Source organism: Syngnathus floridae, chromosome 1 (assembly GCF_059516105.1).
Source record: "Syngnathus floridae isolate MCC-2025c chromosome 1, RoL_Sflo_1.0, whole genome shotgun sequence".
Lineage (NCBI taxonomy): Eukaryota > Metazoa > Chordata > Actinopteri > Syngnathiformes > Syngnathidae > Syngnathus > Syngnathus floridae.
The window spans coordinates 13,679,702-13,702,887 of NC_142413.1; the positions used below are offsets into that span (position 1 = coordinate 13,679,702).

At 43.5% G+C, this 23,186-nt stretch overlaps 4 protein-coding genes across 5 annotated transcripts in view; 3 read left to right on the top strand and 1 right to left on the bottom strand.

Annotated features, from left to right (window-relative positions):
* The window catches only part of LOC148404206 (protein phosphatase 3 catalytic subunit alpha-like), a 31,191-nt gene extending 30,347 nt beyond the window's left edge, over positions 1 to 844 (bottom strand). Inside the window, exon 1 of one of the 2 annotated variants that reach the window (XM_088379057.1) lies at positions 275 to 844. In XM_088379057.1, coding sequence (XP_088235183.1) covers positions 275 to 317 — 43 coding nt within the window. In that variant the 5' untranslated portion in view covers positions 318 to 844. The remainder of the gene's footprint in view (positions 1 to 274) is intronic. The other variant, XM_088379072.1, reaches the window with a different exon arrangement.
* Positions 845 to 3,301: 2,457 nt separating this feature from the next.
* Positions 3,302 to 14,194, top strand: ube2d2 (ubiquitin-conjugating enzyme E2D 2 (UBC4/5 homolog, yeast)). The gene is made up of 7 exons (XM_088377896.1): positions 3,302 to 3,579; positions 8,482 to 8,545; positions 10,441 to 10,472; positions 10,601 to 10,678; positions 10,798 to 10,903; positions 12,885 to 12,978; positions 13,205 to 14,194. The coding sequence occupies exons 1-7, from the start codon at positions 3,556 to 3,558 to the stop codon at positions 13,248 to 13,250; spliced, it is 444 nt and encodes a 147-aa protein (XP_088234022.1). The 5' UTR covers positions 3,302 to 3,555; the 3' UTR covers positions 13,251 to 14,194.
* Positions 14,195 to 15,174: 980 nt separating this feature from the next.
* On the top strand, positions 15,175 to 17,952 carry LOC148404208 (CDGSH iron-sulfur domain-containing protein 1). The gene is made up of 3 exons (XM_088393089.1): positions 15,175 to 15,351; positions 16,682 to 16,884; positions 17,303 to 17,952. The coding sequence occupies exons 1-3, from the start codon at positions 15,303 to 15,305 to the stop codon at positions 17,390 to 17,392; spliced, it is 342 nt and encodes a 113-aa protein (XP_088249215.1). The 5' UTR covers positions 15,175 to 15,302; the 3' UTR covers positions 17,393 to 17,952.
* A 1,461-nt stretch (positions 17,953 to 19,413) lies between these two features.
* Positions 19,414 to 22,150, top strand: LOC148404209 (uncharacterized). Its single transcript, XM_088393009.1, has 2 exons — positions 19,414 to 19,704; positions 20,515 to 22,150. Exon 2 carries the CDS (start codon positions 20,704 to 20,706, stop codon positions 21,595 to 21,597), a length of 894 nt encoding a protein of 297 aa, XP_088249135.1. The 5' UTR covers positions 19,414 to 19,704; positions 20,515 to 20,703; the 3' UTR covers positions 21,598 to 22,150.
* Positions 22,151 to 23,186: the final 1,036 nt, after the last annotated feature.

Consider the following 23,186-nt stretch of genomic DNA (forward strand, 5'->3'; position numbering starts at 1 on the left):
CGAGGGGAAGACCCTGATGGTGTCGTATGGAGCCGGATACCCCCCCCCCTCTCTCCAACTCCCCACCCACCACTTCTCATCTCCCGCCCTCCCCAAAAAGGTTGAGAGGCAGGCACATGCACGGTGACTTTATTGAGTGATAGGTGCTAAGATAACAAGCAGAGATGAACACGAGACAGACATATGAGAAAGAAACGGCGAGGGGGGTGATCAGCGCTGAATCGGTGTGCACACAATGTACATTTGCCGTCACTGGCCGTGCATCATTGCCTACATTTGATCAGCCGCTCCGCGAGACTTGCGTTGCTGCCGGACATCCTGGGGGTCGGAAGCGAGGGGGGATTGTGTGTGCAGGGGGTGCGGGGGCCGCTCTCTGATCTTCTGTCACACACTGTGGTCTTGTCTGGTCTTTCTGCTGCAGGTGTCGACGATACGCGCGGATGCAGGCTGTCGCAGTGGCATCACTCGGCGGAATCTCCGTCCTCTGTTAGTCGGGGGAAATCAGCTGACATTTGGGGGCCGGGGAGACGGAGGCATGCTTGAATCCCAGACTTGTTTTGGTGAAGATGAGAGATGGGTGAGAGTGGAGTTGACTGCAGGTTCTCGCCAACAATAAGAAACCCCGTCTCTACCACTCAATGACACCCCCGCAAAGCAAATGATGAGCAGCTGGTCGGTATGGCGAGAGAAGGAACTCCCACGCATATTCACGCTCAAGCGGGAGTACGTGCATAGACACACGCGCACTCGGTCAATTACTGCCATCCTGTGGAGGTTTACACTACAGTACAGGGTTTCCCCTCACACAAAGGTCGGACGACTGTGTTTTAATAATCTGAAGAGTTCATGACAGGTTTTCAAGTATTTTGCCATATATATATATATATATATATATATATATATATATATATATATATATATATATATATATATATATTATTATATATATATATATATATTATTGCACATCAAATAAATGTGTGTGCCACTGACTGTTCCACCATCTTCCTGAAAAATAATAAATAACATGGTGTATAAATATACACTTCAATGTAGATCTTGAGCACCACCAGGACGGCGCTGCCGGGTTTCCATAGCAACAAGGGGCGGCATTGATTTTTCCGAAAGTCTGCAGGTCACCATAGTCCATCACATTTTTCAAAAAATAATAGAGCATTATATTACATCTGGCATTGCATCTGCTTTAAATTTTTGACATGGCTGCGTCTGAGGGTGTGTTGGCTTACAGCGCGTCCGAGCGAGCAGTCTGGTCTCACCTCTCGACAAAGAGGAGTCGTGTTGCGTCATATTCCCCACAATGGAAACTGAAAGCGCTATATAAAATGTATTGTGTTGGATTGAAAAAAATCTGCGGATTAGAGGGCATAGTGATTGATCGGGAGTTACGCGGAAGATAATGTTGAATTCAGGAATCTTTCGCCTGAATAGAGAGGGTTGGCCAAAAGAGCACACTTGAAAAAAAAAAAAAAAAAAGAGAAGTAGGAATGTTGATCCAATTTCTGCTATATAATAAATAAATAAATAAATAAATAAATAAATAAATAAATAAATAAATAAATAAATACATTTGGGGTGGCACGGTGACACACTGGTTAGCACGTCCGCCTCACAGTTAGGAGTGTGCACGTTCGATGCCACCTCTGGCCCTCCCTGTGGGCAGTTTGCATGTTCTCCCCGTGCCCGCGTGGGTATTCTCTGGGCACTTTGGTTACCTCCCACATCCCAAAAACATCTTTGATGGGTCGATTGAGCACTTCAAATTGCCCCTAGGTGTGAGTGCGAGTGCAGATGGTTGTCCGTTTCTGTGTGCCTTGCGATTGGCTGGCAACCGGTTTAGCGTGTCCCCCACCTACTGCCCGATGACTCCTGGGATAGGCTCCAGCACGCCCGTGACCCCGTGGGGACAAGCGGTATAGAAAATGGGTGGATGGATAAATACAGTTTAAAAAAGTATATACTGTGTAATGTATTGATTTGGGCAACCCCTTCCCAACCTTGGTGTCACCTCTGCTGCACTACTATTAATACAAATGTTGCACTTGTGCACAATTTGGATGTTGGTCACTTCTTTCACTTCTTTATTATTTTTAATGTGTTAATAAAATGCTCATGATTTTTGGGATTCATCCAGTGGACAGGGGCCCCCAACGAGCCTCTTAGTTTACTTGTAGGAACGTTTGGAGCAGTGGTTCTTAACCTGGGTTTGATCGAACCCTAGGGGTTCGGTGAGTCGGTCTCAGGGGTTCGGCAGAGCCTCCACTGCGGACGTCTGAACACACCTGACTTATCGTGTAAATTCGTGATGACGCATATCTGAACCGTGCTCGCAAAGACAACAGCAGAAGTCACACTGCGGTTCATGCATTGTGTTAGTTTTGTTGTTTGTACAAGGTGACATTCATGCACGGCTCATTTTGTGCACCAGTAAAAAACATCTATGTCTTGAATTTAAAAAAAAAATTCTAAAAATTTCACTAAAGAGGGATTCGGTGAATGCGCATATGAATCTAGTGGGGTTCGGTACCTCCAACAGGGTTAAGAACCACTGGTTTGGAGTGTCACAACAATACTGTGTTTGTCTGGGAAAGCCAGTTTAACGATGCTCTTGTGGTCACAGATTCTTTTTCTGCTTGTTACCAACACCAACAGTGCAAGAAGCTCCCACGGCGTGCAAGAATTTTTTTTCAATATGATTAGGGTTGATGATTGCTTTGAAAAGGGGGTGTAGAAAAACCCTTTGTATCTTACAAATAAAGGAATGTCTTATTTTATTTGACTACAAGGCAAAATAGGCACGTTCCAGCTGGGCCCTAATATACCGCTCAGTGAAGTGAAAACACCAAATCCAAAATACCCTTGGTCTGCATCTCTTTAAGGCAACCTTCAGTACATGGGGTGCAATATGAGGATGGCTTATTTTAAAGTCTATTGTGCACAGACTTGTCTATTGGTACAAAATTGACAAGATAAGACACACTGAGCAGTACTTTCGGATCAGCAAGTCTTCCTGTTGATGTCCAAACGCAATTTACCACAACTTGTCTGCTTATCTGAAGTCTCACTGTAAAGTGAGAGGAAAAATACGTATTTCACCATCACTACAAATGGTCAAAGGTCACTTAAAACTTCTAGTCGTGTAAAAAAATAAATAAATTGACACTCACTCGCATTCGCAAAGAAAAAGCGAGGCTGATGACCGTCGGCCCTTAAATGTGCCAAACAAGTGACTCGAGAGACCAATGTATTATTGTGAAGGGGCGCGGGCGGATGTTCTGCCATTGTTCCTGTTGTGTGGGCACAGGCCCGCTGTGATTTGGTAGCTGCTGCAGTAGGAGGAAGGACCGCGGGTCTGCTCCTGCTATCGTTTATTTTCGACTCGGAATTCTGTAGGCAGCTGGTTGTAGTAGCGATCTACGATCGTCTAAGTATACTCTAGTCGTGGTCTATGATATTTACGTCGGTGTGTTATCAACGGACTGATATCAATCGCCATTTTAACCGCACGTTTTGCCTGGCAGAAGCGCTAGCACAACAATGGCTCTGAAAAGAATCCACAAGGTAAGGAAGTGAGCGCAGAGGCCCTGGATTTCGCAGTTATGTTGGGGATTTTACTCCGATCCTGTCCGTTAGCTGGCCGTCATTTTGGCTTTATTACACTGTGCACAATATCTCTCGTATTATCACAATATCTCGCGACTGGCCTTTACTTGGCAGATAACTACGGCCAACCAGTCAGCCAGCGAGCGACGACAGTTCGAGGCTGGAGCAATGCGCCCCTTGTCTGTGTCTCTAACGGGCCACATCGCTTTAACTCAAGTCGCCGTTTCCCGTGGATGGTTATGTTTCATGGGCATCATTCAAACGCGTTTAATGCCCTCGTGTCATGCTGTTTTAAGACGTATTGGAGTTTGTGCGTGAACAACACTCGGTCTGCATTCCCCCTTCTTATCATAAGCGACCCGGTGCTTGGCTAACGATGATGTTAAACTAATGCTTGCTCTGATGAAGCTAAGCTAACAAATTATCGCGAAGGTGAAACTTGATTGTACTCGATAATAATGGTGCTCGTCGTTAATCGTATCCCTTTGATAAATCTCGAATACGATGCTAGCTATCTTTATTTTTTTGATTGTTAATCGGAGTGACTCCACTCGCTGCTACATCTGACAGTTGTTCACCTAGCTGCTATGCTAAAGTGAGCTAAATTAACAATGACCCCCTTCCGCTTGGTTTGATGTTGTCAAAATCGGACATTTTGATCGTTTAGTGAATAATCCGATTGTAATGTCAAATAAGAATGTATCTTTTTCGTTTGCTACCATGACAGTCCGGACGCGAGGACGGATGTCAGCTAAAGTAGCTTCTGCTTATGCTGTTGTCATCGCATTAATATGACAATGCGCAACCTTGAATGGTATTTTACGTGGTCGTGTCGGGACTCGGGTGGAGGCTGATGGTAGTTTTGTTTGTTTTGCCTTCGACACAGAAGTCGACCGTGGGAAAACTGGAAATGATGTTAGCAGGCCCCACGCGTCGTTCGGTTGATGTCGCGGTAGTGACAGCGGGCGAGCCGCAGGACAACGACATACCGTTTCTTGGATAATATTAACTGGTCGTTGTCGAACTAGTGTTAACTCGCCCACCATACATCTTATAAGGTTTAGAATATGTAGCATTTGCACTCGCTAACAGTGACACCAAACTAACGTTTTCACAGTTGCACCGGCTACTCGTTGATGTGGACCTTGTCTTTATTAACATGGTTGTTGCCAATCAGTCCCTAAAGAGTCTCAGTGCTGCTTTGTTTTGTCGCGGGCGCTACCTGCCATACCTGGACCAGTACTATTGCATAATGGCGCCGATTCATTAAAGCAACACGCGAACGCAAATTTGAATGAATTAACATTTTTTTGGGTGGTGTTTCCGCCAAATATATGTATTTTTGATTATTCTACACATTTATTTCAAAACAAATAATAAGCTATCAACTAATAACAAAACGACAACCAAAAACAACACACACTTAGAGCTCTAGCTCTCTACAACAACAAAGGAAAAGCAGCACTTCAGAGTGACTTCTCATTTCCTCTGTTCTTTAATACACCTTCCCCACACTTCCTTTCTGAACTGATAATTTATACTGGCTTTAAAATCCTCATCAAAACCATATTTACTCAAACCTACTTTTCACTGAATTCTTCCACTTTATTGTTGTGAATTACGAATGGGCCAAAAGTAGGCTTACACTTAGCAGATATGCATTTTGCAAGGTTGACATATTCTATAGTACATTAATTAATTACCTGTATATACTTGTTAGTATATATATATATTTTTAGAATAATTTAATACCCTAAATCTAATGTCTTTTGTGTGTGTGTCTCTGTGTGTGTTTGTGTTCAAGTACTCCAGGTCAAGTCAATTCCGTGTTATGCATCCGACTTTTACATGTCAATGTGAATATCTGATGCAGGCCTCTTTCATATGTTATATGAATATTTTTTACAAAGAACGGAATATCTTCTTTTATGTGACAACAAGGCGAAGTAGGTGTGTTCCAGCTGGACCTTAAACAACAGAGGACATCAAATTAAATAGTTGTCCTCTGTTTTTGTCATCCTTTGATTATTTCAGTTCGACACTATTTTTATATTTTTATATATATATATATAAATAAAACCCAAATGACTTAATTCTCAGCAGAGATCGTTCGACGGTGGAAATGTTCGCCAAACGATCGTCAGACGTTTGTCCATATGTCTTTGTTGTCACGAGGATTTTGAACTTATTTACTCGCAACAAGAAGAATCACTGAAACTGTTGGCAAACATTTTGTAAACATTTGCGACCTTGAACAAACCCAGACAGTGAAAGTGTGTGCTTATTTTAGATTGAAACACAAAGCAAGCCCCACGATTTGAAATTGTTGTATCACGGACTTGGCTCCCCACCTAAGACGTCCAGTACGAAGCCTCGTAGAACCTGAAACAAGTTAAAGTTAACGTAATGCATAAATGTCAGGGTACCTTACTAACATGACATTAGCCCTGGGAAGGGCCTCCGTCATATTTGTGCCTTATTTATTGCAAACATGACAAGTACCTGTACAGTTTATGCCCACGAGTTACAACCATGATTACATCATACAGCATGCTTATAAATTTTGCTCACTGTAGGCACTGTGCTCACCTGACACTGTGACATACAATACTTAAAATGGCTATGTAGTTTAGGGTTTGGGTGAATTTTCTTTCCTCTCAAAGTGTTTTCATTTTAAATTGAACTCTCCTAAAACCTTGAGTAGTAGAAATAATATTTGACTTACTGGTTCAAGTTCATAAACACACAGCCTTGAACTTACACTTATAATTGTGTCACATGCTAAAACAACATACATGCCAACCATTGTGCTATGATGTTTCAACTCCAAGATATCATTATTAGTTTTGTCGTGTACTTGTATCAGATTTGCAAGAGGAGGAGAAAATGGACTTGGAAAAAGTCACCTTGAAACGGTGTAATTTATTTCAAACAACAGGAATTCAGGAAATTATGTAGTGTGGTTTTGAGTGTGAATGGTTGTTTGTCTATATGTGCCCTGCGATTGGCTAGCAACCAGATCAGGGTGTACCCGGCCTACTGCTAACCCTCGTGAGAAGAAGCGGTACGGATGGATAGATGTATCAACACCAGGAGTATGCAGAATCCATAAAGTTTGGAGACCCCCTGCCCCACTTTTCATGCGCGCTAACCCAGGATGACTGCTTGCACGGTTGCGGCGGCATCCATATTACGGCACCGCGTCACGACCTGCCATATCCTTCCAGCAACGCGGTAACCAATAGTATTATCCAATAGTGTGGATTCAATCTCGAAGCTGCAGCTCCATTTGAATTCCTGATCGCAAGCTGTTGCAAGAACTCTACAAAGTCTTTTTTATTTTGAAAATATATAGACTTAACGTTTTATCCACATCTTACATTGCTCAAGATGTTTTAATAAGCCAAATATTCATTTATTTAAAAATGTAGACACATAGTTGCCGTTTTATTCTAACCATGGAATGTTTTTTTGTCTTCCCCAAATGGCTTACCTTAAGTAGAATCACATTATTACATAATCTCACATTACATTGTGGCCAGTGCTAGAATCTAGGTTAGTTCTTGCACACGCTAGTGTTGCAAATAATGGCATAAACTGGATGGGTTAGCTTACATGCCTATTCTTAGGCGCCAGTTGCCGGGACCATAGATATAAAACAGATACTTTTTGTAATTTGCTCTTTCCATTACCACTCATTGAATTCTTTTGCCATTTTGAGGCGGATTGAGTTGTTAAAAACATCAAACATTCAGCTATGGAGCTCTTCAACACTGCAGTAAAGGCTCTATGTATTGATGGCCACTTGCCTGAATCGGACTTGTTAGTTTTAGGTTAAAATCATTTTAATCTCCATGATCCCTTGCCATACACTGGCCAGCGGCAGATCCAAAGGTGGTTTTCCAATCGCCGATTCATTTTCTGACCTGGTTATTCTTTTGGTCCAATATTAAATCCATCCACTTGAGTCATCCTATTTGCAAGTTTGCGCGAAGCTAAACTTGTGTCCCCGCTCCCTCCGGCGGCATCCAACAAATAAGCAAACTCCCTTTGATAGCTGTCGTAAGTGCGTGACAGGCTAGGAGTGAAATAATTAAAGAAAACGTCTAGCTGGGCTTTGCTGACTGCATCCAATCATTGCCACATCATCTGACGCGATAGAACATTCAGAAAGGAACATTCAGAAAGAATGTAAACATACAACATGTATGTTGTCACTGTCCACTTTTGTCATCCTGCCCTCCACATTAGTAGGAAGCGTGATTTCTTAGCAGGAAGCAGGTTTTCGCCTCAACTGCCATTTCCCCCACAAGCTGGTCTGCAGAGGTGTCAAGTAGCAAAGTAAAAATACTTCATTACCTTAAGTGGAGTTGTTATTTTTCAGCCTAGTTTGTACTCCTACTCCTGACTCTTTCATGCAAAAATCTTTACTCTCTACATACCAATAAGGTGCTCATTACATTTTTATTTTGGACTGTTCTCCATTCGATTTCATCAGTGCCCAAAACACCTTTCCCGGAGAAATTGCGCGAGGATAGATCAAGTGACTTTGATTGTGGTCAGATGAGAATTATAAACAACATTCCAACATGCTATTTGGTCTGTACGGGATGGAGTTTTGATGACGTCGCACCATCTCATTGGAATCCGCAAGTTATAAATTATTAGTATGCCATGACCAATCAAATGAATGAACGAATTATGGCTAATTTGTGCACAGATGGATGGATAGATTTTTTTATCCATAGGTGGGTGTTTGGTAAAAAAATGATTTGAACTATACTGTTTTATACTTTAATTCCAATGCATATGATTTTACTTCTTGACTGACCTTTCTGCTATTTTGTTTGTTTGTGTTAGGAATTGAATGACTTCGCACGGGATCCCCCAGCCCAGTGTTCTGCTGGTCCAGTAGGAGATGACAGTAAGTTTATCACCATATTTACCAAAACTAATGTCCATAATAGTTGATTTTAATGCATTCTATTATGAACAGGGTTTCCTTAAAAAGTATTGACTGAATAGTGTTTCCCAAATTTTTAAATTATAACAGCGTCTATCGAATTTAAGACTCACAGCATACTGTATTTGATTCTATTTCAACTTTACAATATTTTCATATGGTTACATGCACTATCGTTATATAGGCTCTATCAGATCGTTCTGTTTATTTCCAAGCAGAATGACAGCATTATTCAAAAGTTCAGTTCAAAACATGCCTAAATGGTCGCAGAATGACGTTAAGTGGTACAATAAAGTAAAATGATCCACATCACCTGCAACCAAAGACAAAGGCTTTAACCTGTACGTGCCAAACTCATTGCTATGAATGTACACTGCGTATACATGGATAAACCCGTACAAGCCCAGAAACAAACGTTGTCGTCCATTTTTAAAATAAAGTAACTTTAAAGTAACAATAGTGCTGCATTGACGAGTGGATAATGTGTTGAAAAATGTAACAGAATGCTAAAATAGTCAGCCTGAGATTTTTACCACAATATATGCAGTTGTGTTGGCATAGAGTCCATTGACTGTTTTTTTTTTTTTATTATTATTATTATTTTTAATTTAAAATATACATTTTATGTACTTGAGCTACCAAAATCAGAACAGCTGCCTGTCAAGTCAAATTTCAGCAGAATGGGATCAAAACTTTATCCTTGGTATCAATGGTATCGACATTGGCACAAGATTTGTATTGCCAGACTACAGATATTTTTTTATTATAATAATAATAATAATAATAGTAATAATAATAATAATGTGTTAGCCTTTGGCAGTTTCTTTTTTCTTTTTTTTAATACATTTATCGAAGGCGCAATGACTGCCATCATCTCCTCAGTGCCGTTACCCGACATGCAGCTCCATATCATCAATGACTGTGGAAATTTGCATGTTTTCTTCAGGCAGTTGTGTTCCTAAATCTCATTGGAAGAGGATCAAACGCAAGTTTCAGCATCATCACCTTGCCCAATGCAGATTCATAATTCTTCACAGAATATGACTTTCTCACGATTGCTTTTCTGTAGGGCTTATTTCTTTTTTTTTCTGTTTAAGTTTTAATGATGGCTATTGTTTAACTTTTTTCTGTATGCAAATCTCACTTCCTTAAGGCGGTTTCTTACAGTTTAATCGCAGACATTGACATTGATTTTTAATCTTTTTTTCTTGTCAGGCGTATTAGACATTTTTTTTTAGAGATTGGGCCATTGCAGCCAAGCAGATTTGAGCTGAGCCCATTTGTTCATTGGGAAAAGGGGCAATAGTTCACAAACTGACAGCCTTTGGGAGAGGCTGAGCGGAAGCTAAGCGCCACGACAGCATACCAATGAGTCCATGCCTAATCAGTATAATTCAGCTGTTGACACACTGGGTTGAAAATGTGCTCCCTAAGAATGTTTAAAATATATATACTATTTAAAATAAAGGTTCCGTAATATGTTTGTATAGTGATAATAAGTTATGTTGTTTCTCTCAAGTCATTAATTGATTGGGTTTTTTCCCCATTTGGTCTCCTAAATAAAAGTGTACTTACCCTCACCCACATTAGGTACACTACAATCACATAAGATACAATACGAAAACAAAAAAAACCCAAAAAAAATCAGCAATTTATACAACAGTAATATTTAGCGCTGTTTCCAAAATGTTGGTATTCTCTTGTGGCAATGTGCAAATGCAAATATTTATAAATTAGCACCATAATGAATAAATGCATTTCTCAAAGCAATACTTTTGATGTACGTTTGTACCAAAATTAAATAAATAAATAAACCCCCAACTACTGTGCCATCCTAATCAATTCCTGTGTTTCAGGTTTTCATTGGCAAGCCACAATAATGGGGCCTGTAAGTATTCACCTCAGAGCTTTCTTTCAACTTGACAGCTCCATTCGCTTCTTGCATATACTTGGTTTATCATCATTATAGCTTCTTTGAATTTGTTTCACGCCAAACCTTTATGTGTCCTGTATTAGAATGACAGTCCTTATCAAGGCGGGGTTTTCTTCTTGACCATACACTTCCCCACAGACTACCCCTTCAAACCACCAAAGGTACGCAAGAGAGGACACGCAGCAGCAAATTATCGACCTGTTCATTGCATAACATAAGTCAAGAATTTCCTGAAGCTTGTCTGTGTCGCTATTAACCTGCTTAGGTCTGTCTGCTTTAGGTTGCATTTACCACAAGAATCTACCATCCAAATATCAACAGCAACGGCAGCATTTGTCTTGACATCCTGCGATCACAGTGGTCTCCGGCTCTCACCATCTCCAAAGGTAGGCGGTTTCATGCTGGCCTTCAGACTCTCAAAGAACACCATCCATCCATTTTCTGAACCGCTTAGTCCCCACGGGGGTCGCGGGCGTGCTGGACCCTATCCCAGCCATCAACGGGCAGTAGGCGGGGGACACCCTGAACCGGTTGCCAGCCAATCGCAGGGCACACAGAGACAAACAACCGTCCGCACTCGCACTCACACCTAGGGACAATTTGGAGTGCTCAATCGGCCTACCAAGCATGTTTTTGGGATGTGGGAGGAAACCGGAGTGCCCGGAGAAAACCCACGTGGGCCCGGGGAGAACATGCAAACTCCACACAGGGAGGGCCGGAGGTGGAATCGAACCCGCACCCTCCTAACTGTGAGGCGGACGTGCTACCCAGTGCACCACCGAGCCGCTCTCAAAGAACACGTCCAAGATTTTTTATGAACCAAGCAAAGCAGTCTTTCTAGCCGAGATATCTTCTCATTCTGACTGCTAAGACACACAGTTAGGCATAATGCACAGGAGGAATCAGGATTATGAGGATGTTGGATGTCAGTTATTGCCTTTCATATCAATACCTCTACCCAAATCATTTTGGCCAGTGTCAAGTAATAATTTCTTATATAAATGCCTTAGCTAAGTATTTATGATTTTCAAAAGTTTTTTTGAGTTCAGTGTTAGGGTTAATGCCTGACTGACAAAAGAGGAGTGATATCAAACGCATCATGCAAATTGACGGGCGCCAGATGTCTCCTGATAAGTTTGTGCTGTATTTCCCAGCGTTGTTGCATTGATACAACATATCCTACATAAACCGCAATTCTGTTTTGACAGTTTGAACCTCAGAATGCCTCATGGTCGTCGTGAAATCAGCCAAGTCACAAAGGATGGATTTAAAAGCAACCTTAAAAGCTCATATATTCGATGAATTCACAAAGACTTAAAGGGCATTCTCAATATAGTTTTAAAGGGCATTCTCAATATAGTTTTAACACAGTATCTTTTCATATTTTTTTCCTTCTTAACACTTGTTAATGTATTTAATTTTTTCAACTTTTGTTTTTTCCCTTAGCTTTCATCAACTATAATAACAGTGTATAAACTTTTCATCAAAGCAAGGATATTTGTTTGGCAACTTTTGGGTAATCTGCGGCCAATGATGCCAGTTATGATTAATGCAAGGCTTTCTGTCATCATCCGTGGTTTAGTATTTTGTCTGGGTGTGTGGGTGCGCATGTTGAGTCTTCATGCATGTGAAAGTTAAAACCCTAAATAACAAAATTCTGTGAATGATACACCTTTTTCCCCTAAAAAGTATCCTTAACTCTGGCGGAGTATTATGCATGGGTGTGATTATGAAACAAAATTGTTACACTTTCTTTTGACGTTTATCAGTGCCTAGGCAGTACCGAGGGGTTATTTGCTTAAAAGGCATACTTTCATTACAATGTTATTTAGTGTCTAATGTAACTTAGTTACATAAGACAATCCTCGCTACTCACCATGAATCAATGGGCATCTCGGCCGCCAGCGTATTGACACTTGTAGTGAAAGGAGTACAGAGAGAAGTCACTGAACTCCGTTTATTGTCGGGGTGAAATGAGTCATAAACAAATAAAACGCTCAAGGCGTGTTTTTCTGCTCCCCTCCCCTCCCCCCCATATTTTTCAACAAAAGCATTAAGTCCTTCTACAAAGGTTTTTCACGTATTTTAGAAAATTGATACTACAAAGATAAAGATACCTGGTGTTTATAGGATCATTAAAAGCATAACATGACATGATAATAATGAGGGTACACAGGTACAGAAAATAAATGACCTTTTAAGTTTGATTTTTTTGTCCCTCTCTGTGGCGACGTCCCATCTAATTGCCTCACAAATATGATTTTAAAGAATGATATAAAGTTGCCTGCACAATATGTGAAGTGACATGATTTCATTTGACTTCTGATTCAAGTGCTGTTTTATGAACCTTTAACATGTCCTTCACAGTTCTCCTGTCCATCTGCTCTCTTCTGTGTGACCCAAACCCGGATGACCCCTTAGTACCAGAGATCGCCCGTATCTACAAGACGGACAGGGAAAAGTATGTTTTCTCGGCATTTTGGTTTCGTTGAGTGTGAAGTATGCAAAGAAATCATATGCACACCCTGCTCGGCATAACTTCAAAATAAAAAGCATTGATGTCCATGTGTTATTTGGTAAACTAGCGAAGGTTCATTTTGAAGTTGGCCTCCTCAACTTTTTGTCGTCGTGCATAGCCTAATTGAATGACAACAAATTCTAATGATTTGTCAATGTGTCTGTTTCAGGTACAACAAAATAGCCCGGGAATGGACACAAAAGTATGCAATGTAGTGTTGGTGGAGCAAAATCATTGCCAACCAGTTCTATGACAAAAGTTTGGGAAGCTTGAGATTTAAAGAGAAAACAAACAAAAAACCCACATACAAACAATTGAAATGTTTAAAATAAGATCTCGCTGGTTTCCGTTGGAGTGCTTTCATTGAGCCACGCCTCCCCATCACCAGAGTACCTCTGCCCCTCCCATATGTGTTGTTCCCCCCCCCCCCCCTTCCCTATGTCTTCATCACTTTCTGTCTTGCCTCCCCAACCACTTGACATGCCCTCCTGACCATGAACTAACATCAACCTTGCAATGGTAATAAGCGCCTCTTTTTCAGTGACCCACGCTTTTATTGCGCACATCTGTACTGCCTTTTTAGTTTCCTTGCAGGTTTGGTTCCCCTTTTCTGCCCATCCCAGATAGTCAGTTACTTGAGGCATTCCTTTGAGCATCTAAACATTTGAAGGGACCTGTTGATTTTTCACATCTTTGGGGGGTGGAGGGGCACTCAAAATTGGGGGAATTTTCACACTAGCCATCCTTTGTTTCATTTTTATTTCCTTTTTGATTCTCATCTGTCAAGAAAGCAGACTGACTGAGTCCAAGGACACTCTTTATTAAATACATGACACAACACCCATGTTGACTCATATTGTACACACACACACACGGACAACTGTACCGGGTATTTAAGATTTTTCTTTTTTCTAGTTCAACCTGTGTTTTTACCCCCACCCTCGCCCGATAACTCTTTAGGTTGCTTATTTTCTTTTTGTTGTTTGGTTTTTGTTAAATTTAGAGGCTAACATCCTAAATGGCTCTGGGACTGGCTTGGGCTCTGAGTGCGAGGAGAACCCACTCTTCTTGCACAAAACCTCTGTATATTGAATTACCTGAGAGGCTCGTTGAGCTTTGTGTGTTGATTAAACTGTGTAATAAAAACCTGTGACTTCTGTGTTGACTCATTTTAGCATTATTTTTATGAGGACATGGCAGTTCGTTCTGTCGCCCCCAAACGTTGCCTCGTGGATTTACAGGGTCGGGAATTGTTTCATGAAGATGGGATTATATATTAGAATATCCACTAAAATGCCGGAGGAGCTTGCCTGGGCCTACCATTATTTCTGACGGACCTATAGCCCCAAAGCCAAGCCATGCCTGATTATGGAGTTCTATTTGTTAACATGTTGCGCCTCACTAATCAGTAGCAGAAGTGCATCTCTCAAATAAATGACGATTCGATAAGTATCTTGGTACATGGGGTGTGATACGGGTACATTCTAGTACATGTTAACTCTGTTCAGTTCAGTGGGATTGCGATTTGATAAAAGTGGCTGTGTCTCAGTTCGAGAGGGTATGATGCAATGATGACAATGAGTAAAATTTTTCATAACTGTCAAAGTAGCGTTTATTCCAAAGAGATTCGGCAGATATGGAAAAGTGTATTTGTGGCTCTTGTCAGGTTTATTAAAAGGTTATAACTTCGTAGTATTTTTAAATCAAAACCCAATTATCGTTTCAAAGCGCTTTCGTTCCGCCCATAACTGACACACCAATGTGCAAAAGGTGACACGGTAGAGAAAAAAACGTTACAAAAAGCATTAGATGTAAATTTGAAGGAATGTTTTATTCTACGTCTTCGTAATTCAAACTTTGATTTTCATCAAAGATCTGAGCCGTCAAGCAAGTTACCCTCCTTGCTTGTAAACGTTCAGAAAAGAGGCATATGCTCGTGCACAAAATTTCCCATAGTTAATAGGATATCTGGATTAAGCAAGGAGATGCTGAGAATAGCCAGGTGCAAAGTGCTCCATCAAACTAACTTTATATCTGATAATCGGGGTACTGAAGCGTTTTGAAAAAGAGGCAAAGCGAAAGCGGAAGTGGTGTCAAGGTAATATTTTGAAGCTTTTCGTACACTCTCTGTGACGTCATCCGTGTTGTGGGGTGACGTAGGCAAGACGAGACCAACGCTTGCAGAAAGAGGACAACGTCCGCTAATCGCTCAGCCGCGATTCGATTGACCTTGCCGCTGACGCCAAATAACGCAGCGTTGAGAAAACATGGCCACCGCACACTTGTCAGCCAGCTCGGGAATGAGGTTGTCCAAAGGTAAAACGATCAACTATAATGCGTAGCATGCTACGACTGTCTTCGTTGTAACTTGAAAATAATAATAAAATACAATCCATCATCTCGGTCACCTGACGCTTGGTCATTTTGTGGCATCTTAAGTGTCTATTAGGTTTATTTGCATAACACAACCGGAAGTAAAATCGGCCTGTAAAATGACAACTACTTCGTGAAAAGCACTGCAAACACAAATGTTTTTATACTTGGCTAACAGCTATCTAGCCTCGGTTAAATGGTCAAAGAGCCATATATCCAAGCAGTGGGTATTTTGAAGGTGATCCAACTTTCTCTGCGTTGTCTTGGCCTTGGTGCCTCCCGAGTGAAAATGCTGATCACGGGACCTGTTAAGCCTGTCAGGCGGCGCGGTCCCGTTACCCTGCAGGCGTTTTATCACTCACTGACTCGTAAAAAAGCCCTCCACAAATTCCTCTTAGAATGTCTACAGACACGATACCTTTGTGGCAATGTCGACACTCCCATTTGTCAGTGTGAAAAGTTTTGCGTATTTGTCTCAAAATGATGCCTTTGTCATAGGAGAAATGATCCCATTTGTTATACATTTAGGATCTATGTTATGATGGCCTGAAGTTTAACAGGTGTTTCTACCTGTGTTACACAGATGCAGTATTGATAGGGGTGCACAAAAAGTGTCTCCAACCTCTGGTTGCCTTTTTTACATTACATGTACTTTAAAAGGTAATTCAACCCCCTAATTTTCTGCATATTTGGGTGAAGCAACACCCTTCGAAACACAGTTTCTTGAATCATGTTTTGTTAGTGTAATATGAATTAAACAAGCAAAATCCACCTGTTATTATCCATCTCAGGGGGCAGCTGTTTTGCCACTCCATGCTGACTTTAAATGAGATCACCGTTGCCAGGTCTCAGGTCACAAGAAATCACGAGCAGTGATTGGCTCTGATGTCATTTTCAACCGACTGCAAGTCACAAAATGGCCGCCCCTTGAGATGGATAAAATCGGGTGAATTTTGCTGCTTACCTTGTATCCCACAAACACTATATAAATCAGAATGCCATATTTAGACTAGGGGGGCATACAGAACATATTTCTGCCAAGAAGATTTTCAAGTTGACTTCCACTATAACGATGACCTTCCGATTTCAACAGTTCAAAATCCTTACAGATGCACTATGGTTGCATCCCTGAAAGACATGAAACAGCCTGCATTCACAGAGCCTCAAATTTTATTGCATCATTTGTGTCGAGTGTGAATCCAGCACGAGCGCACACATTAAAGCCTAAACACAACTAATCAGCGCATTTCCCTGTGATTTTGTGTCCCTGCAGAGCATTTCCTGGTCGCGGTGCCTGTGGCGGTTGTCGCAGCCGTAGGAGGCTTCCTGGTGAGCCGTTACCTGAGTGGGCGGAGTTGCAAGAAGGGCCCGGTGAACATGTGTATCAACAAAGACAGTCCCAAAGTGGTGCACAGCTTTGACATGGAGGACATTGGCACCAAAGCTGTGTACTGCCGCTGTTGGAGGTCAAAGAAGGTCAGCTTGCAAGCCACTCTTTTAGTCAACGCCAAAGAGTCTCTCTTGGCTACAAATGTGTGTTGAGCACCACTGTTCTACTCGTGTTGTTGCTGTCTGTTTGAAGATAGACACTCTTTGGATTTAAGACCAAGGTTACTACATGCTTTAAACACATTTAAATTGATCAAAACATGCTTTTTTAAGGATAATTTGGCACTTGCTCTCTCCCTGTTTTCCAAATGAGAGGAAAGATGTGTTTGTATGAGGCAGTTTATCCATCACTCACAAGCAAAGTTTTCTGTTTAGTGGACTCCCCTGTAACTACCACACAAGTGTTAAAATGAGTTAACCACTTAATATTATGAACTGAAAGCAAAATTGCATTGATTCAGGCTATGGAGCCGACATATGAGCTGGTTTTCCTCTTCTCTTGCAGTTCCCATACTGTGACGGCGCCCACAGCAAACATAACGAGGAAACCGGTGACAATGTGGGCCCTCTCATCATCAAGAAGAGGGACGGTTGAGTGAAGCAAGCCCAACTGTGCCGCTTTCTCCTTCATGTCTCCCTGTTTGTCTATGTGGCGTAATGGCGTCGCAAGGACAATTCACTTGTATTATGTTGTCGCAACAAATCACGCAGGCCTCATTAGAATCTACTACCGCAATAACTAAAGTGAAAGTATTACTATGAAATGAAACATTTACAGAGAGATGATGAATGGTCAGAGCTGATGTGCTAGAGTTAAAGCTTTGGAAGGGTTTGTGTCTAAACTCCCTTTGTCCTCATATAAGGGAACTCATGGCCTTAAATACTGTTCCAAGACACACTACAAAGATGAACGTTGCTCGTTTTAAGCCAAGAGCTCGATGTTGGTCTTAAAATCATCCTGTTTGATTCTAATAAACGTCAATCAGCCATAATCACTCTTATGTGCTCAAAGGTAGACTTCCCAAACACTACTTTTGATTGCTTACCAACCGCTACTTTTGCTTTAGTTTTTCTAATGTCTCCTGTGTTTTTGATTTCAGGGTATGTTCTTCTGTATCATGAATAAAGTTTTTGGTTTTTTTTGCGGGACCTGGATACGCACACCTCATTATTCTTAGGAAGCCCGTGCTATCAAAGTACCGAAGGTATATTTATTCATTAAACCACTGCATCAAACACTGACCTAAGCCACCCCTGGTGTGTGCGCGCGCGCGCTAGATGGAAAGGGTGGCGGGGCTGCATTCTGCAGTGTCCACCTCCAGCACCAGTGGCCATTTTAAGACGCGTCAGTATGTGTGGTCACCACTAGAAGACGCTGTGTTTACACGAGCAGTCGTGTCCAGAGCGTGTTCACGAGTGTTGGTGGGGGCCCCTGCTGCTATAGTGACACGCGCGCACGCACACACGCACGGGCGCGTGACCAGGCTTATGTGGCTGCGTGCCAGATGCAAGCAGGACTCTCGCAAGAGGTGGAGTGGACTCTGCGTCTCGTGAGGAGTCACCTGCGAAAGCGGTTCTCGTCTGACCATGTTTCTCTGTCATAGGGCAATCTGACCGGGAGCATACGTTGCCTCAATATTAAGTTTTGAACTGTTTGTAATTTGTTTGGGTTGGCATTGCACGAGGGAAAGCATGCATCAGGAGTAGGAGTTAAAATAAAACAGCAAATAAGTCACCTTATTCAACTTAATAGAACACAAAACTCTTGCGAGCATCTGTGCGGACACTATCACTCGGTTTAATCTATCTCTGAATACATATCAATAATTACAATAATACAATGATCCAAAATACACGGACACTATTTAAAGCAGTTTAATCTATCTCTGAATACATATCGATAATTAAAATGATAGAATGATCCAAAATAGTCATTTGGTATACAGCAGTCACATAAACCCAATGGGTTAAGTTTTACTGAAATACCACAATTTTAAGAAATAAGAAATTAAAAATTGAACCATACTAATGAGTGTGTGTGTGTGTGCGTGTGTTTGGGTGTGTATATCTCGTCTTTATATGTTTCAAATTTAACAATAACCATGACAGTATATATAGATAGGCAGCATAGCAATGTCATTTGTTTTTGTCATCCAGTGTTTTCCAACCATTAATCATCCAAAGCACACATTTTACACAAGCAAAATATCACCGCACACAAGCAAACAAATATTTCACTTATGTTTTGTCAATTGTACCTTCTGCCATGTAGCACAAGAGCAATTAACTTCTTCCAGTGAAGTGACTGACATTGACGGACACAGTAAAGATAACAATGCATACATCATATTAACTAAAGGTTATAGCTGGAATTGATAGAACATTTTCACAGGTCAACATGACACTTGTAAAATGCAAGTGATGCATAAGTTACATGAACAAGTTTTTTCAAAACAACAACATAACATTGATCTAAGTACAAGTATATATATTTATTTTATTTTTTTAAATAGAGGTCATATACTTATATGGATAATAGAAGTTTAATGACACCTTGCGGGCTTGTGGATGTCATCTTTTTTTCCACGTGTGTGTGTTCAATTGCTGACTTCCGTGCGCATGTTGTAACATTTCTGTGCATTTCCGCGGCACGTCGTGACCACGACGACCACCACGCTTCGGTGGTGTCGGTCGGGCTGCCGCCGCCGCCGCCGAGAGTCCACTTCGCATTTTGAGCGACGCCCCCAAATTCCGTGCCGAGTGTTTGCAGACCCTCCGGGACGGAGAGGTGGAGGAGGAATCGGCAGCTCGGCCGTCTGTGTACGCTACAACCAGCACAAACGCCATTAGTTCATGACTTCATCGAAGCCTTTTTTGACAGCGGTGTTCGAACGAGCGTTTTAGAAGGTAAGACAAGAGGTTTCCAGGCCACTTCCTGGTTGCTTGGTGCTGCTTTGTGCTGTCGCCTTCCGTGCGTGTCGCAGCGACCACTCGGACTGTGGTCAGCGCGCCGTGGCGTCGGCCGAGCGTTGTCTTCTTAGGTAATCTCAACTCGGTCGAAAACAGCGACAAGCCTCGCCAATCTACGCGTAAAACATCCCACCGTGCTCTCGGGTGACCGCTACATGTATCCATCGCTGGATTGAAGCGTATTTGCCCATAAACGTGTCCACGGAATATAGTCTGCTTGTATTTTTTTTCCCCTCTATCCGCTGCCACCGCATCGTTGCGCACCTCGCCGCTGCTCGTCGTCGATAGTAGACAAAAGACAGCCTTGTTTTTGGACGCTTCTGTGTTTCGTGTTGCCCCGGAAAGCCACATAAGCATGGCTGGCACTTATAAGAGCAGTCGTCAAAATGTATTTGAAAAGCGCGCTCCACATTTGACCTGCGCATATGCGCATATCTTTGCATATTGTTGTCGCTCTGTTATTGATTGCATTGATATACCGTGAAATTCTTAAAGGGATACTAACCCCCTGTATGCGGAAATCAGCGGCAACACATGCGCTCATGCTCAGAGGGGCCGGTTAGCTTCCCTTTGGGAGCTTTATTTTCAAACAATCGACATTATGATGTTGTTGTTGTTATGCATTTGTCACATTCTAAGAGAGGCTTGAGCTATGTTAGCCTGCTGTGTTTACTCTGCGTTTTTCTCCCCCCAACATTTCTATTCTTAACCCTCCTCCCTTCGCTCTCTTCATGTGTTGCTCCCCAGGACTCCACGGCTGCTGCAGAGAATGGGAATAGGGACACAGGCCAAGGCTTGCCATTTTGGCTGAAGGAACAGGACAGTTGTCAAGCCCGCGCGCCGGCGTCAGTCCCTCTCTCCCTCACCTCAGCACTCCTCTCCTCCCCCCCTCCGGCGCACACACAAGGACACAAACCGCCGCCCACATTCACGGCTATGTCCACAGCAGTAGACATTGCTGGCCCTTCCTCGCCAGATCAAGCCAACAGCAGCGCTAAAATCCCCAACGAGCCTCTGAGACCCAGCCTCAAGCGCTCCAGCCACCCCTACGGCCTGTCCCATTACATCGCCAGCCCTTCCCAAGCCATGGACGTCAAAGGCCTGATGCAAGCCTCGCCGGCCCAGCAGCAGGCGGCCCCGCCCGGCCCCACCAAACCTCGCCGGGCCCCCTCCTGGCCCGATATGTGGGAGTCGCCCAGCGGGCTTCACCTGGCCCATGCCGCAGAGTTGCTGATGCGCGCGGGGCTGCTGGCGCTGACCCCTACCGCCGCCGACCAGGCCGGCTCGGGCGGGCAGAGCAGCCAGCCCGCTAAAAGGGAGGCGACGGAGGTGAAGGTAGGCAAGGGGGACGGCGAGGGCGGAGCATCCGGGCCCGATGAGGAGGAAGAGGACTCGCCCGGGTGCAGGACAGACATCCAGCCCTACCTGGGTGCCTGGTTCCCTTTCAGCCCCACTCTCTTGCCTCTCGCCGGCTTCCAGATGGGGGGCGGCCACTGGAGGAGCACGGCGATGGGGGCCGAGGGCATAGAGGGCCTGGTGGCCGAGGGCCACTCTCCCGGATCTCTGGGCGGAGGCAGCGGCAGCAGGAGGAAGAGGAAGCGCTGCGGAGAGTGCGTTCCGTGTCGGCGTCAGACGAACTGCGAACAGTGCAGCAGCTGCCGCAATCGTAAGAGGGGACACCAGATCTGTAAATACAGGAAGTGCGAGGAGCTCAAGAGGAAGCCGGGAGGTCCCGGGTTTGAGGGCAGAGTGTCCGCGTTTGACCTCAGAGGCTCCGACTTTTCTTTGGGCCTGGCGCAGGAGAGAAGCGCCGGCGCCTTGGACGGATAGTAATGTTTGTCACAGGATCCTGCTTGGATGATTGTTGAAGAGCTGAAGTGTAAAAGACACATGCACGCGTGCACACAGGCACGCACGCACGCACGCACACACGCACACAGACACACGCACACACACATAGACACACACTGGACACCATGTTGGTTCAAAGACGTGGACATGATGTTAAGTGCAGGGCTGCACCTCTGTTCAAGAATGTTCTCACTCGTTCCCATCCTTTCTTTTGACAATCAGTGAATTGGAGAGGAGGGGGAGAGAAGGTGTCACTGTATCGACGATGACAAAAAAGCTGTAAATAGACTGTAAATATTGGGGGAAACAACATTATGTCTTTTTTACATCCCTTTCCAGTTTGGATGTATTGTGTTGCAGCCGTTTAAAAGAAAGAAGAAGAGAAAAAAGAGCCAAATGTTTTGTTTCTAACGGGGGACTCTCGATTCTGTTGTCACCGCATCATCAGTAAGCGAGTCGTCTAAATTATTTCATGTGCAACTTGTACTGTATAGATCTGTTTGCCCTTTTGAAATAAAAGAAATTGGCCATGCGCGCTTGTCTACACGCTTGTACTCATATTTAATTGGGTGGATGTGTTTGTTGGCCACCGTGCTTCCGCTGATACATGTGCACGCATGTGTACTTGCGTGTGTGTGTGTGTGGATTATGAGTCACCTAATGGCGTGGCAGAGAGCCTTATCACCACCCTACAGACACACACACACTCGCACAAGCACACCTACGCGCTGCTTGGCCGGCACACCTAAGCTGACACACATCACAAACAATCTCCATTCACGTCTACGCACACATTGTGACGCAATGTGCTTTTTATTCACAACTCCACATAAGAAAGAGATCTTAGAGCAAGCTGGGCCGTGTGGGTTTTTCGCTTGTTGCCGTAACGATGGCTGATGTGATAAGACCTTCTTCCTCAGCGCCACACTCCAGGGGACCTCAGGGAAGACGTAACCATGGCAACGGTCGGCCTGAGGTGTCACGCTATAATTGGGCCACGGCTGCACTTCCTGTGCGCCTTCAGTCAGGGGGGATCGCAGAGGGACTGTGTGTGTGTGTGTGTGTGCGTGCATCTGTGGGGGTGGGGGGTTGTGTGTGTTTGTCAGGCAGGCGAGAGAGAGAGAGAGAGAGCGAGCGAGAGAGGCGCAGCACGCCAGCCAACGCAGGACACTGCCAACTCATGGAGAACAGCAGCGAGCTCCAACATCATGCAATTACAACACTCGCTCTGAATGACAAACACACAATCTTCCACTGAAGTCCTCACACTCATCGTTCTGCGGCTCTCGCACAAGAGCAACATTCTTGGAGCCGCAGCTTTTTCTTCCTCTTCCCCCTCGTTGGTGCCTTTCTAGTGATTTGGAGCCTAATCCTCCCCCCCCCCCCTCCCTTTTTTCGTCACGCACGCACACATGTGCACACATGCACATACACACACCGGAAATCTGTGTCACCCGCTGCCCAGCAGGTCCAGTGACTCCCTGAACGCCTGCAGTCTGGCTCCACTGGCCTGCAAGATGGCAGGAAAGAAAGGGGGAGGAAAAGGGATTGAACAGGGGACAGGGAGG

What these genes read in the sequence shown, in the direction of transcription:
- ube2d2 (XM_088377896.1), top strand. Translation starts at nt 3,556, where the DNA reads ATGGCTCTGAAAAGAATCCACAAG. An exon ending in CTCTGAAAAGAATCCACAAG is followed by an intron (nt 3,580 to 8,481) that starts GTAAGGAAGTGA and finishes TGTTTGTGTTAG; the next exon opens with GAATTGAATGACTTCGCACG. An exon ending in GGCTCTCACCATCTCCAAAG is followed by an intron (nt 10,904 to 12,884) that starts GTAGGCGGTTTC and finishes TGTCCTTCACAG; the next exon opens with TTCTCCTGTCCATCTGCTCT.
- LOC148404208 (XM_088393089.1), top strand. Translation starts at nt 15,303, where the DNA reads ATGGCCACCGCACACTTGTCAGCCAGCTCGGGAATGAGGTTGTCCAAA. An exon ending in GGGAATGAGGTTGTCCAAAG is followed by an intron (nt 15,352 to 16,681) that starts GTAAAACGATCA and finishes GTGTCCCTGCAG; the next exon opens with AGCATTTCCTGGTCGCGGTG. An exon ending in GCTGTTGGAGGTCAAAGAAG is followed by an intron (nt 16,885 to 17,302) that starts GTCAGCTTGCAA and finishes CTTCTCTTGCAG; the next exon opens with TTCCCATACTGTGACGGCGC.
- LOC148404209 (XM_088393009.1), top strand. Translation starts at nt 20,704, where the DNA reads ATGTCCACAGCAGTAGACATTGCTGGCCCTTCCTCGCCAGATCAAGCC.